Source organism: Nicotiana sylvestris, chromosome 8 (genome assembly GCF_000393655.2).
Source record: "Nicotiana sylvestris chromosome 8, ASM39365v2, whole genome shotgun sequence".
In the NCBI taxonomy this organism is placed as follows: domain Eukaryota; kingdom Viridiplantae; phylum Streptophyta; class Magnoliopsida; order Solanales; family Solanaceae; genus Nicotiana; species Nicotiana sylvestris.
Genome location: NC_091064.1, coordinates 8,616,782 through 8,631,950, shown reverse-complemented (window position 1 = coordinate 8,631,950; position 15,169 = coordinate 8,616,782). Strand labels below are relative to the sequence as shown.

The window sequence follows — 15,169 nt, the reverse complement described above, 5'->3', positions numbered from 1 at the left end:
GGGCCATGCAAGCTTCTCTCTTCCGGACAAACTAATTCAGAAGGACCTGGTCCATGGTTTGCCTATGTCACAATTCAAAACTCAAAAAGTCTGTGATGCCTGTGCTAGAGGAAAACATGTAAAGTCCTCATTTAAGTTAAAAAGAGATGTGAGCACCTCAAAACCACTTGAGCTCTTGCATATGGATCTGTGTGGACCTATGAGGGTGCAAAGCATAGAAGGAAAGAGATACATTTTCGTGATCGTGGATGACTATTCTAGATTCACATGGACTTTGTTTCTCAGAACAAAAGATGAAACGGCTGAAGTATTTGTGGCCTTTGTGAAGAAAATTCAGGTGAAGATGGAGTCTAGAGTTGTATGCATTAGATCAGATCATGGGACAGAATTTGACAATGTCAAATTTGATGATTTCTGCAATGAAAATGGTATCTCTCACAACTTCTCAGCTCCCAAAACTCCTCAGCAAAATTGTGTAGTAGAAAGAAAGAACATAACTCTAGAAGAAATGGCAAGAACAATGTTGATTGACAGTGGACTTGCAAAGAACTTTTAGGCTAAAACTGTCAACATTGCCTGCTACTTAGTGAACAAGTGCATGATCAAATCAATTCTGAACAAGACACCATATGAATTGCTGAATGGAAGAAAACCCAAGCTGACCTACCTAAGAACGTTTGGATGCAAATGTTATGTTCTCAATAATGGAAAAGTTCGGCTTGGTAAGTTCGATGCCAAAAGTGACAAAAAGGATATTTCTTGGCTACTCTTCTCAAAGCAAGGCTTACAAGATATATAACAAGCGGACTCAATGTGTTGAAGAAAGCGTCCATGTTATCTTTGATGAATCTCACCCATCATTTGAGAAGAACGCTGAGGAAGATCAAGATGGAGAACCCTTACTTGTTCCTGGCGAAATCATTAACATGACAAACGGAAAGGTAGATATGATGAGTCAAATGAAGGAGGCAAATGAAGACAACACTGCCTCATCATCTACAGAACCAAGCACTTCAATTACAACCACTGAAGTTGAATAAAGAGTGGTTGATGCAGTTCAGGGAACTCCACTTGCATCTGAGAGAAGGATAGAAATCAGCCAAGCATACCTTCTTCTTCTCAGAATGAACCCCAATCATCTAACTGGAGACATCAAAGTTCTCACCCCATAGACAACATAATCACTCCTCTAGATTCTGGAGTCCAAACCAGGTCAAGAGCTAGAAATTCACTTGCCTTCTCAGCTTTTCTCTCCTAGATAGAACCCAAAAATATCAAGGAAGCCCAAAAAGATGCAGATTGGATTACATCCATGCAAGACGAGCTACATCAGTTTGAGAGAAACAGAGTGTGGCACATGGTGCCCAAACCCCCAGATAGAACCATTATAGGAACCAGGTGGGTATTCAGAAACAAGCTCAATGAGCATGGAATTACCACAAAGGCCAGGCTAGTGATTCAAGGTTACAATCAGGAGGAAGGGATTGACTATGATGAAACTTTTGCTCCAGTGGCTCGCATGGAAGCCATCAGAATTCTGATTGCCTTTGCTTCTCATATGAAATTCACTCTGTTCCAAATGGATGTCAAAAGTGCATTCTTGAATGGACTACTTAAGGAATAAGTCTATGTGAAGCAACCACCTGGGTTTGAAAGTCATGAGCATCCTGAGTATGTGTTCAAATTGGACAAAGCCCTGTATGGGCTAAATCAGGCTCCTCGAGCGTGGTATGAAAGATTGTCAAAATTTCTCTTAGAAAATGGCTTTAAGAGATGAAAGATTGACAATACTCTTTTCTTAAAGAAACGAGGAGGGAACATGCTCATTGTTCAGGTCTATGTTGATGATATCATCTTTGGAGCAATAGCTGACTCTCTATGTGAAGAATTTGCAAAACTTATGGAGAGTGAATTTGAAATGAGCATGATGGGGAAATTAAATTTCTTCTTGGGTCTTCAAGTAAAACAGTCCCCAAAAGATACTTCCATCTGTCAGTAAAAATACATTAGGGAACTCTTGAAGAGGTTTGACATGGAAGCATCAAAGGTGATAGACACTCCAATTGCAACTGCCACTCGACTGGACATGGATGAAACATGATCTCGTGTGAATCAAACAATGTATAGAGGCATCATTGGGTCTTTTCTCTATCTCATTACCAGTCAACCTGATATTGTTTTCAGTGTGGGGTTATGTGCGAGGTTTCAATCAAACCCCAAGGAATCTTACTTGAAGGCTTTCAAAAGAATACTGAGATATCTCAAAGGCACGCAGGACCTGGTGATATATTATCCATCAGGCGACAATTTTAATCTAATTAGGTATGCTGATACAGACTATGCAGGTTATCTTGTGAACAGAAAAAGTACTTTTGGGATGGCTCACTTCTTAGGATCATGTCTTATCTTTTGGGGTACAAGGAAGCAAAACTCAGTGGCTCTTTCAATAGCTGAAGCTGAATATGTGGCTGCAGCATCCTGCTATGCTCAGCTTCTGTGGATCAAGCAACAACTGGAGGATTTTGGAGTTCTCACTAAGAGTGTGCCTCTTCTATGTGATGACATCAGTGCACTCAACATGGCAAAGAATCCAGTCCAACATAAAAGGACCAAACATATTGATGTGAGGCATCATTTTCTGAGAGATAATATGGAGAAAGGGTTGATATGCATGAAGTTCTGCAGCACTGAAGATCAAATTGCAAACATTTTTACCAAGGCACTAAGTAGGGAATAGTTCGAAAGAAACAGAGTAAAGTTGGGATTGTTGAGGCCAAACTAAGAACCTAATCCCTTTTTGATTTGGCTAGAGTTATTAAGAAATAATAGGTTCAAAGTGTTTTCTGGCCCTGCCTAACTCACTTCAATACCATTGCAGGTAAACACGCATGATGAGCATAGAAGTAGTAGATGAAGTACATGACTGATAAAAGAGGATTAAATTCTTTTCAAAAAAAGGGGGAATGAGGGCTTGAAGAAAATGTTTCGCAAGAATCAGGTTCTTGTACTAAAGGTTAGTAGTTTTGTACATCCTTTAATACACGTCTTAAAAGGCACAAAATACAACTGCCATGTCATCAACTTTTTAGATCTGGCTGTCACGTCTCTTCAATTCAAAACGTTCCATCTCCCTCTGAAACGTCACGATTCTCCACGCCCAACCACCGTTTCAGAACCGGTACCTATTCTTCTCACTTCATAACTGTCCTCTCCATTTGAAAACCCTTCTCGTCTACTCTTCCTAACCATAAGCCCTATTCTAGATTCACCAAAAAGGAAGGATCATCACACCTCCTCTTCCAATGGCTGAGAAAACCTTCGACCCATCCATGGAACCTCTCCCCTTCATTGAGTCCATGTCACCCTCTATCACGTCCACTGCTACAATCACACCTTCCCTAGTTTCCCAACCTCCTCCCTACTCTAAAACTCCTGAAACTACTGTTCCATCCTCAACGTCATCTGATGCCCACACTAGTAAAACCCTATTGGAAAATAAGGTGAAAATACTGACTTCACAAAAGGCCCTGCCATCGTTACCGTCGACTCCATGGTCGTGGAAGCACCTGTTGAGGAAGAAAAGACTATTTTTGTCATATCCGCGGATGGCATACTGCATGAAGTTATTTCTTAGAGACAAGAGTCACAAAGTGTGTGGGTAGAAGGGACCCTTCTGGCTGTTGAAGGGGATGCAACAATATACACTACTGGGACATCTCATGAGGAACCTGATCCCTCTCCGGAGGACCTAGGTTAGGACTCTCATCCCTAGGATAGTGTTGTACCTGTTTTCAATATTGTGCCCCTGGAAATTCAAGCACCAGAAATGAGGTCTAGTGATGAAGAAGACCTGGAAAATGTGGCCCTAGATGCATTCTTGAGTCAGCGCAGGGTTGTCACCACTCCTGAGTCTAAAAGTAAGAGTCCTACTACCACGCTTTAAGTCAAAGAAGCCTACGATTCTGCACTTCAAAAGAGCAATAAAAGTAGTAAAACCAAAAGGAGAAAGTTGGTTAGAATGGTGTCCCTGTAAGTGATGAAGCTATCACTATCGTTGTGGTGGAGGAAGGAACCCTTGAGGAACCTAGTTTCCTTGTTAGGAGGTCCTCGAAAAAGGTTGAGTTTGTCTCCATAAAAAAAGGATCTACTTCCAAGTCCAAGACAAAGGAGGCAGTGAGTGATGAAGATATTCTTGTCAAGTCCAAGGGGAAAGGTAAAGTTAGTGGAGAAAAGCATAGGAAACACAAATGGGAAACAGTTAAAGAACCTAGTTCTGGGAAGAAAGCCAGAAGTGATATCTGCATTGGATCTGAGCGACTAAGGCATCAAAAGGTTTTGTTGGGTCGCATGTTTGACCCAACAATCTCTGAGATGGCAGGAATGTGTCAGCTTCTAGAAATGGTAGAGTTTCAGCAATGGACGCATCTGTTCTACATTGACGCTCCTAAGTGTATGAGGAGGAGGTCAAGAGTTTCTTCGCCAGTCTCTTTTCAGTGGATACTGACCATGTGTGTGCTTTAGTAAATAGGGTGGATATTGTCTTTGACATGAAATTACTTGGGGAAATTCTGCAGGTTCCTACTGTTGGGGTGTCTAGTGTGAGAGATGTTTGTCAATACAACTTCCGAAATGCAGTCGTGAAAGATAACTCTAATCAGAAGGGGGACCAGGTTCATAAGAAAGCACTGTTTCCCATCTACCAGTTGTTGTTTGAACTGGTGAACAAAGTCCTATTGCCTCGAGCAGAAAGGAGATCTATCACTTCCAAATCTGATTTATTCTTAATGGAGCAATTGGACAGTTTCAACCCTGTAAGTCTGCCTGCCATAATGATTGAGCACATGCAGAAAGTGGCTAATTTCAAATATGGCAATCACGGGATTCCCTATGGATTCTTGCTCATGCAAGTATTCAAATACTTTGAGGTTCCACTGGGAACAGGTAAAGTAGGGACCTGTAAGCAGACATTTTCACAGACAACCTTGGAAGAGTGCGAGTGTATTGAGAAGTATGGGGGTGTAGGAAGAACTTCAACTGTGTCTCAGCTCATCAATGCCCAAAACAGTGCAGCTGAGGAGATACGTCGACTAAAGGCCAGGAATGCCATCCTGAAAGGCCAGCAAGCTCAAGCGGTTCCCATGTCGAATGATGAGGTGATCCATTTGACTCAAGAAAAATGCTGACCTCAGGGTGCAAGTTGAGTACCTGAAAGCCGAACTGCTCAACGAGCAAAAGTCGGGAAATGCCTGAATAGACCTTGTTCTCCAAACACTCGTCGCTGCTTCCAAGCCTTTTTCCTCCTAGTGCCCCCTAAGTTTCCCCTCAGTGACCAGTCATCTGGATGTGTTCTTTTTTTTCCTGTTGATGATTGGTGGATTTTTTTGTTGTTTTTTTTCGTTGTGGTTGGGATGTACTACTACTACTGCTGCTCTCGTGATCAAGTCCAAATGTTGTATCTTCCTTTTTCAAAGGAAGGGGAATATGAAACTATTATTAATCTAAATCCTCTTTTATTTTGTCTATTACTTTCTCTTTGCGTTCTGTTCTTTCTCATGCTAGTGTGCACATATGTGGCATGAGTTAGCTTGGCTAGACTTCTTTGTGCCTTTATTCTTTTTAATGATGCCCAAAGGAGGAAAAAGATTAATATGAACTCAGGGGGAATCACATTGGGGAACTGGTTCTTTATATATAAATTGAAAAAGATTAAGACATCGTCTCAGGGGGAACTCTTTGACACTGCTCTTTGTTGCCTTAATTCTGAATTTATAACTGTTTCAGTTTGTCATCATCAAAAAGGGGGAAATTGATAGATCTTAAATACTCGTGTCTTGTGTTTTGATAATCTAACAAACTTACTAATAAGAACCAGACAGGGAACCTGACCTACTTGGATTGCTGCAAACCTAAATGGATTCTAGCTAAGGATGAACTGTTATAGATTCAGGAGCTAGGAACCAATCAAGGACCTGGTGCTCCTGTGGTTCCTATGTAGCAGTACAAAGTCATGTGGACATAGCTGGAACTGATGTGACTGACAGCACTATTTTTGCCGCACTGTAATACATTGTCAGCCCACTCACTCTCTAACCAAACAGAGCACTCACATCACCTCAAGTGATGTGATCAAGATGTACCCGATGAAGCTTCATACAAAGACATCACTGGAAGGTTTCTGTTTCTCATTCAAGCTTGTGCAAAAACAGAAAACTTATCATCCTCTCAAGCTTGAAGAACAAGGTTGAACGCCACTATGGACCAGTTCCTAAAAGATTGATTGTTGTTGTCCTAATTGAGTTGTAACCTTGTTATTGTACTTACTATATCTCCTAAATCGCTTACTTAGAAGCATACTGATTAGGAGTTCTCTTGTAAATCCTCAAACTCGCTGAGTTTAGTTTGTGACTAGATTTAGTCATAAAGAAAAGTCTTTGTAATTGTAGAATTGCAAAGTGGCTTGGGGTGATAGCACCACAAGTTAGAAAAAGCCTTTGTAACTAGGATAGTCACAAAGTGGCTTGTGGTAAAGGTACCACAAGTTAGTTGAGTAAATCCTTTGCAATCGGAAGTATTGTAAAGTGGCTTGTAATAGGTAAGATTACAAATTAGTAAAGTTAAAAGCCTACAAGTGTAGGTCGTGGTTTTTTTATCCCCTTGTACGGGATTTTTCCATGTAAAAATCCTCTGCCTCATTTACTTACTACTTTACTAAGTGCTCTCAGCAGAAACTTGTAGAGGACCAGGTACTCTAAGACTTGGTGGATCGATACAAACTATCAGCTCTTTAGGCTGGCCCTTAGACTCTTACGCATTGGCCCTTAGGCTAATTTTAGATTGGGTCGATGCGACCTCTAATATGGCTATAGTTTTTCCCTCATTTTGGCTAAAGATTTTGAAGTTTGATTATTCTTTGGCACATTTTATGTTCGTCTGACTCATCTACGGCTCAAACGAGAACCTCAATTATGAGTCGATATGTGACGATAGCTGAGTACCTCGGGAGGCTCACTAGAAGGTTGAGTTTTCGAAACCTTTTCATCGAAGGTTGATTGTTTTCGAAGCCTTTTCATTGTTCGGAGCTGATATTATTGAAGCTCATTTGCTTATGCTGAGGGTAGCCTCATTAACCTGTTCTTTTCGAAGTAATTTGGAGTCCTTTAGCTTTATGGCGGCAGTCGGACCTCTCCGAGCCGCGTTAATTTGGCCAGAGCCTTTTGATATGACCGTAGTTGATAGTCCCCGGGTGAGATGACCTCGGCGTCTATATTGAAGGTATGCCTTTTTAGGGGTCTTACAAGTTCGATATATAGCCTCGGTCTTAATATCGGGGTTATGCCTTTTTAAGGTCTTATAAGTTTTGGCATGCCTCACTGAGGTCCTATGAGCTCGAAATTGCCTTATTGAGGTCTTACGAATTTGAGTTTTCGATGGCTTCGACGAGCTGACTGTCGATGACAGTCCCCGAGTGTTCGAGGATTTTTGGCCCTTGAGTCGTTTTTCGTGAAAGCATTGAATTTCTTCGAGTGTTTTGATAATAAAAGAGGCTTCCTCAATTATTTGATGTATATGTACATGTTTTTTGCCTTCGGAGGCCAATTATTCTACATGGACACGGTTCATTCGACCGTTTGGCCCAATACATCATTCTCCTATCAGGGTCCTCCTTGGCATAGTTTGAGTTCTTTGAAGAGGCGACCTCCGGGGGTGATGCCCCCCAGTATTTGAGGTTTATCGAAGGGAAGCCTTGAATACTTGATGAGTTCTCCTTAGGTAGCATATGGGTTTTGCCTTGTTAAAAACCTCACCGGTAAAATCCGTTCGGGATAAAATCTGGTCTAAGGGGAAAAAAGGTGCAACGCATGCTTTAAAACCCAAGGACTTCGAGGTTTTTGAGCTGGAGGGTGCTTTGATTCCTCTCAATCAGACACCTGCAATAAGTTAGTATAAAACATAAATGAAAAAGGGAGAAGGTTGTGCCTTAGCATTGATTGTGTTAGAGCTTCGATCCGTTTTTTATTGCTTGCTCCGAGGATGGGGAACGGTCCTTTATTTAATCATTTGGGTGAAACCGAGAACGTAGGTTGTGGTTGCTATTTATCTGTTTGCTTGTCTTTTGTCCTCTTCGACGTAGAGGGCATAGATATCGACGATGCATCGTGCACCGCGAACATTTTTCTTGTTGCGTGTTTCTCCCCATATACTGCTTTTACTCCATCCTTGGTTGTAAACTTCATCATTAGATGAAGGGTTAAGGGTATTGCTCTCATACTGTGTATCTATGGCCTTCCAAGCAAGGCATTGTATCTCATGTCACCTTTGATAATATGAAACTTGGTATCTTGGATTGTTCTGACTATGTTGACCGGGAGGATGATTTCCCCTTTTGTTGTTTCGCTCGCCATGTTGAATCCATTGAGGACTCGAGAGGGGGGTACGATCTGGTCGAGCAGTCCGAGCTACTCCACTACCCTCGACCTGATTATGTTGGTCGAGCTACCTGGATCCACGAGCAACGTTTAATCTGAATTTTATTCATAAGAAAAGATATTACCAGTGCGTCATTATGAGGTTGAGACAAGGTCTCGTTGTCCTCTTCGCTGAATGTGAGAGCATCCTCTGGTATGTAACTCCGAGTTTGCCTTTTCCTGGTAATGGATATTTTTGTCCATTTGAAAATGGGTTCCTGTGGGGCGTCAACCCCTCCAATGATCATGTGGATGACGTGTTGTGGTTCTTCCGGTTCATTTTTTTGTTCGCCTCTCTTTCCCGAAATTGGTTTTTAGCTCGGTCGCTGAGGAATTCTCGAAGGTGCCCCTCGTTGATCAGTCCGGCTACCTCTTCTCGAAGCTGCTTGCAGTCCTCGGTCCTATGGCCATGAGTGTCGTGATATTGACACACCAAGTTATGGTTCCTCTATGAAGGATCTGATAGTACGGGTTTTGGCCACCTGGAATCTTAGATTTTCCCTATGGACGACGCGATTCCCGAGACATCGATATTGAAGTTGCATTCAGATAATTGGGGTGCCTTTACCAACCTAGTGTGCCTATCGAACCCGGCTTTACTCATGAGTCCCTAGGAATTTTGACCTTGATATTCCCTCCGATCGCCCCGAGGCTGGCGCGTTTCTTCGATCTTCTACATACGACTAGTATCTTTCTTTGTTTGATCTTGGCTCCCTTTATGTAAACCTTTGCTCTTTTGTAAAGAGCCTATTGGGATATACTGAGCCTGAGGGGGCTCCTAGTTGGTCGTCTTCGACCCTGATCTTTGATTGGTACCTGTTGTGCACATCTACCTAGGTCACGGGGGGATATTCGATCAAATTTTGTTTTAACTGCCTTGAAGCTACCGAGCTTCGTTTGTTCAAGCCTTGAGTGAAGGCCTACACTACCCAGTCGTCGAAGACTGATGGTAATTCCATTCGCTTCATCTGAAAGCGAGATACAAATTCCCTTAGCATCTCATTTTCTCTTTGTTTGATTTTGAAGACATCGGACTTCCTGGTGGCGACCTTGATGTCACCAGCGTGTTCCCTCACAAAAAAGTCTGCCAACATGGCGAATGAATCAATTAAATTCGAGGGTAGGTTATGATACCACATCATAGCCCCCTTTGATAGTGTTTCTCCAAATTTCTTCAACAGGACGAACTCAATTTCGTCGTCCTTCAAGTCGTTCCCTTTTACAGCACAAGTATAGGCGGTAACATGCTCATTGGGGTCCGTGGTCCCGTTATACTTCAGGACATCGAGCATTCTAAATTTTTTTCGGGATGGACTTCGGAGCCGCACTTGATGGGAATGGCTTCTGCACGAACTTCTTTGAATCTATACCCTTCAGAATCAGGGTGCCCCGGGGATCTGGTCAAGCCTCGAGTTATAAGTCTCTACTCTTTTATCGTTATCTTCTATCTTCTTTTCTCCTAATTCAATTTGTTTGGAGAGATCCTCGAGCATCTTCATAATAGCGGGGTCTGTTGCTGACCCATTGTTGCTCGATCTCTCCGGTATCTGCTCGACTTGAGTAGCTGTTTCCAGTGCCACTGTGCTTGGAGTTTTTTATTGACTTTACAACTGAGCAATATCCATTTGTTGTGCTTGCAACATTTCAAAAATAACTTGGAGGATGACTCCTCCTTCTTCTACTCCTCGTGTTTCTTGGCCTCCAGCACGGTCATCCCTGCATTCGTTCCTCACGGGGTTTGTTCCTGCTTCTGTGTTTAGAACGTTGTGGGAGCTGATATCAACTGGCTCCACATTTGGTACTCCCTCAAGGTTTACAGGTGGTACACTCAGCCCTATGCCGCTATTTTCTCCAAGTTCTTCACTGTTGTGAAGAGGTGCATTTTGTGTGCTAGACATGATTAAGCCTGAAATCAAAGAATCTTTGACAAGAAAAAGTGTGAAGTGTAACGTGTGTTATCGGAAAACTAACACCAAAACAATCACTATTATTCTTAGCCCTACTGTGGGCGCTAAACTATTTACCTTGAAAATGATAACTACAATTATATTTGATTTGTGGTTCTTAAAATACGTGATTTATCTTAATACTAGTTGTTATGTAGTAGATGCTAAGTGTAAGTAAAGGAAATGAGAAATGCAAACTAATAGGGTCACAAGGCCGGGCCTCGAGCTGGCTGGAGCGGGGACTCGAGGTCTAGCTGGGCTAATAGCGATGAACGATTGATGAAGAATTAATGATAATAAGGGCCTCAAAGATGGCCTTTTGCGGTTAATAATGAGCAATAAATGAAGAACAACAAATGAACAATGGATGAACAATGTAAGAATAAGAAATAAATGCGTAGAACAATTGTTTAAGTAGAGAGCAGAGAATATTGTATTGTATTCAATATGTCGTGTAATAATCCAAGAGAGTTTACAAAATGATAAGGGTCCCCTTTATATAGGAGGGGTAAATCCCAACACAACACATGAATAATAAATGACGAAGAAATGCTACTAGTACATCTATATAACGGCTCAGTACGGATTTGTACTATTCTTGCAGACTCTGTCAGTCATCATCGTGTGCCCTCGGGGGTTTACCGCCTTTCCATAACGGACATTGACTTTCATACTACCTCAAGGTACATCATGGTGAATCTTCGACGTACCCTGCCGAGGTGAGTGCTTCGAGGACGGGCCTTGGACCGTGCTTTGATTCCACCGAGGTCGGGCTTGAGCTGCCACGGAAGCCTTAAATCGATTTTCCCTGATTTTGATCGCATACATAGCCGCTTTCAAAATAATAGCCGAAAAAATTAAACAAATTTTATATATTCTGTATGTTATATAAAACTATTAAACAAATTTTAGACATTTTATTGACTATTAACTATAAATAGTTTCTGACGCGGGTTAAAAATTGAAAAAAGCCCAAAAACTTTAGTCCAAAACTTCATGCAAAGGAACTTTATTTCAAATTCGGTTGTGCCTTAAATAGGGGTCCTCGAAGTGGCTGTCGGTGCACCTCTTACCATGAGAAGCTATATTCTATAAATTTGGTCTCCACTTGGACTATTGATTAGCCCATAAGGATTGGGCCGTGTATAGCAAAAATATGACACCATAAGGAGTGGTATTGAATTTTGGAATTTTTACCTCCTATAGAAAGATTAATACCATATTTATTTTAAATAAATATCATTTAAAAAAAATTATATTCTATAAATACCTTTTAAGGTTTATAGCAAAATATTTAATTTTGGTTACCTCTAGCCCTAAGCCACTAAATACGCTAATTAGTTACACTATTTTCTTTCTCTCTCTACTTTGATACATTCCATTCTCTTCCCCTCCCATTAAAATTTCTCTGCTACGCTGGCGGTGACAACAGTGTCTTCTTTCAAAAAATTCTTTAAAAATCTGTATTAGTCCCAAAGCTGCTGACACAGGTCAAACATCAAGATTTTTTTATAAACTAATCCCGAAGCAGCTGACACATGTCAAACATCTCAGTGTCAAGGACGAGTAAATCGCGTGCGTGGTTTCTTTGCTTGGGCTGGACAGAACCATTGTCTGATCTTCTTACACGCCATTTTCATAATTTCAGGGTTGAATTCCGGATCGTCTTCGTATAACCTTGGAATGAAATGGGCAACAAAATTTTCCCTTGATACTTCATCTTCCGGAATGTTAAAATCATTCTTGACCGTCGTACCACCGCCGCGTCCCTCTCCGCCCTTACTACCCATCTTTCTCGTTCCCTTTACATTGTAATTCAATTTATCTCGTTGTATTCCATGTATTTCATTGTATTCACTGTCTTTTTTTCTCATTGTATTTCAATGTATCCCGTTGTATTCTATGTATTTCATTGTATTCACTGTCTCGCTATATGCCATGAATGTATTCATAAGTTTTTTTAATTAATAAATAATTTATGTATTCAAATGTATTATTTAATTTCTCTGAAAATTGCTATGTTTTTGGGGTATTTTTCGGTTGAGAATCTTTTTTTATAACTGAAAATACAAATTTTGTGTGTTATAATTGAGTTTGTTGAGTTATATTAGGAGTCTATTGTGTTAATTGATTCACTTTCCGTTTTAAAAACAGTGCAATCCCCTATTTCACGTCGTGAATACAGTCGAATACAATAATCTGTCCAGCTGTAATCCCATGTTTTACTCCATGAATACAATCCAATACACTCGAATACAACAACTGATTAGCTGGACTTCCCTGATTCACGCCTATTTTTGCTACTGTATTCATGAATACGATAGCCTAAATACATCTTATAACCACATAAAAGGTATCTATAATCCGTAATATAGCAAATGGTATCTATAGATAGCTAATTACTACTAAAAGGTAGTACTTTATGAAAAATTCTCTTGAATTTTTGTCTCTCAGCTTGCCCCGTGGGCAAAACCTTCAAGGTCAAAAGTTTTTTCATGGGGCAAAAAACTTGAAATTCGCCCATGGGATAAGCGTGGTCAAAAGTTCAAGACTACCAATTTCAAAGGTCATTCTTGTAAATCATCCAATTTTAAGCAGCAAACTTTGATTCTTGAAGGCCTTTCTCTATTTTACCCCATAATAAAGAGACCATTTTGTTTTCATGAAAGTTCTTTATACATGTCTATCTATGTATTACAAGTCATAATATTGCTAATGTTGTGATTTGCTATGTATAAGAATAGTATTGAGTGTATAACTAATACAAGTATTATTTATACATAGAATGAAAAATATTATTCCCTCTGTTTCAGTTTATGTGAACCTATTTCCTTTTTGGTCAATTCCAAAAAGAATGACCCCTTTCTAAATTTAGAAATAATTTAGCTTAAACTTTCAATTCTACCCTTAATGAAAAGCTTTTATAACCACACAAATACTCTAAACCCCTTTTTGACTTGTTTATGACCACAAATTCAATAAGTCTTCATTTTTTTCCTTAAACTTCGTACTCAATCAAACAGGTTCACATAAATTAGAATGAAAAGAGTACCAAACAAGAGATTAGAAATACCAAGGCTAATACATATATTATTTTCTATAATAGATTCTACCGAACGACCTCTAAAAGCTTTAGGCTATAACGTTAACAGCTCATGACAAATAGGCTATATTAGTCAATCGTCTTTTGCTATCAACTTTCTCCACTTTCTTGCCTCAAATGGGGTATGAACTGACAAATGAATGTCGAACCAAAATGTGGTTTTTTTTTTACTCAAAATACGCAAATAAGTGTTAAAAAAAAGTTACCAAACTATATATAACGCCACAAATAGTGGCGCTATACAGTAACATTAACTGCACTGTTACTGTATAGCGCCACTATTTGTGGCGCTATACTGACACACCTTACATAGCGCCATTAATAGTGGCGTTATACCCTTATTACCTGACCCCACCAATAATTTATGGGTTCAATAATTTAAAAGCGTATAAAGCCACTTTTTGTGGCGCTATGTACAAAAAAAAAAAAAACCGACTAGCCATTTCCTATATAAACATCGTAGAATCGCCACAACTTCATTCAAATTTTTTTATATAAACATTACTTTGGTAACGTTACTGTATAGCGCCACTATTTGTGGCGTTATATATAGTTTGGTAACTTTTTTTTAACACTTATTTGCGTATTCATTGAGAATAATTGTGTCCCATCAAATCATGAACGCCATGACATCTAGGAAGGGAGTTGGCAGGGGCAGAATTTTTAGCCAGGGGTTTCGATATTTAAGAGAGTGAACAATTGTCAAATCACTGTAATGAAACAAATTAAAACAACAATAATTCGAATCTTATTTAAGAAAAAACGAAATCTTATTGATAATTTAAAAAAAATGTTTTCATAATATTCTTACCGGAAATAATACTAAATACTTCTTTTTCTATATAAAATACTAAACAATCACTTAAAACTCTATCATTATCTGACTTTTTAAATGGTTTCGACCAACTTTATCACCCAAGAAAAAGAAGAAAGAAAAAAAAAATAGTAAGACAACTCACCATTGAACTAAGTTACAGGAAAAATTATTGTTGTTAATTTTAAGCAGAAAAGGCACAAAAACTGTACTTTATAAAACAACATGCAGCTGACTAAGTTCGACCCCAAAACATCACCTAAAGAGGAGGAGCGCGTCACCAGGAGGGCAAGGGAAGTATACATCAAAAGCAGTGTCATTTTATTATTTATCAGTTGTTTTACATATCAATAAGTTACACATATTTGGTGAACTTTTCCGGCAAAGTGGTGTCGGATGACACGTGTCCTCCCCTGGGAGTTGGTATTTATTGATTCCTTCACGTTATGTGGAGACTTGATCTTTTATATGAGAAAAATAAAACAATATTAGGACTCTTTAAGATTAATGCAAATGTTTGAGTCAATTTGGGCGGGTTGGATTAACCGATTGTTTAAGTCATCTTGATCCGGCCCATCTTAACTTAAGTGAACTTTAGGCAGGGTTGGACAATGACTCATTTAATGAGTCAGTCCATCATGACCAGCCCAAATATAACCCAAACAACCCATGTAATTCTTATCTTGTCATCGCCTATTGCAGAGGGCAAGTTAAATTTCTATTTTACGGTGTAGAAAACACACTAGGTAGCCACTCTAAAGGGTTGTTATTTAGGAATTGGTCAGTACGTCATAAATTTCAATTTTCAGTTCAATTTTTTAGGATAAAAATGTCATGAAAT

At 39.7% G+C, this 15,169-nt stretch overlaps 1 protein-coding gene across 1 annotated transcript; it reads left to right on the top strand.

Annotated features, from left to right (window-relative positions):
- The first annotated feature begins 2,119 nt into the window (after positions 1–2,119).
- On the top strand, positions 2,120–2,737 carry LOC138874653 (secreted RxLR effector protein 161-like). The gene has a single exon (XM_070153426.1). The coding sequence runs from the start codon at positions 2,120–2,122 to the stop codon at positions 2,735–2,737; it is 618 nt and encodes a 205-aa protein (XP_070009527.1).
- The last annotated feature ends 12,432 nt before the right edge of the window (positions 2,738–15,169 follow it).

Excerpts from the sequence above, each read along its gene's own strand:
- LOC138874653 (XM_070153426.1), top strand. The coding sequence starts at position 2,120 with ATGTATAGAGGCATCATTGGGTCTTTTCTCTATCTCATTACCAGTCAA.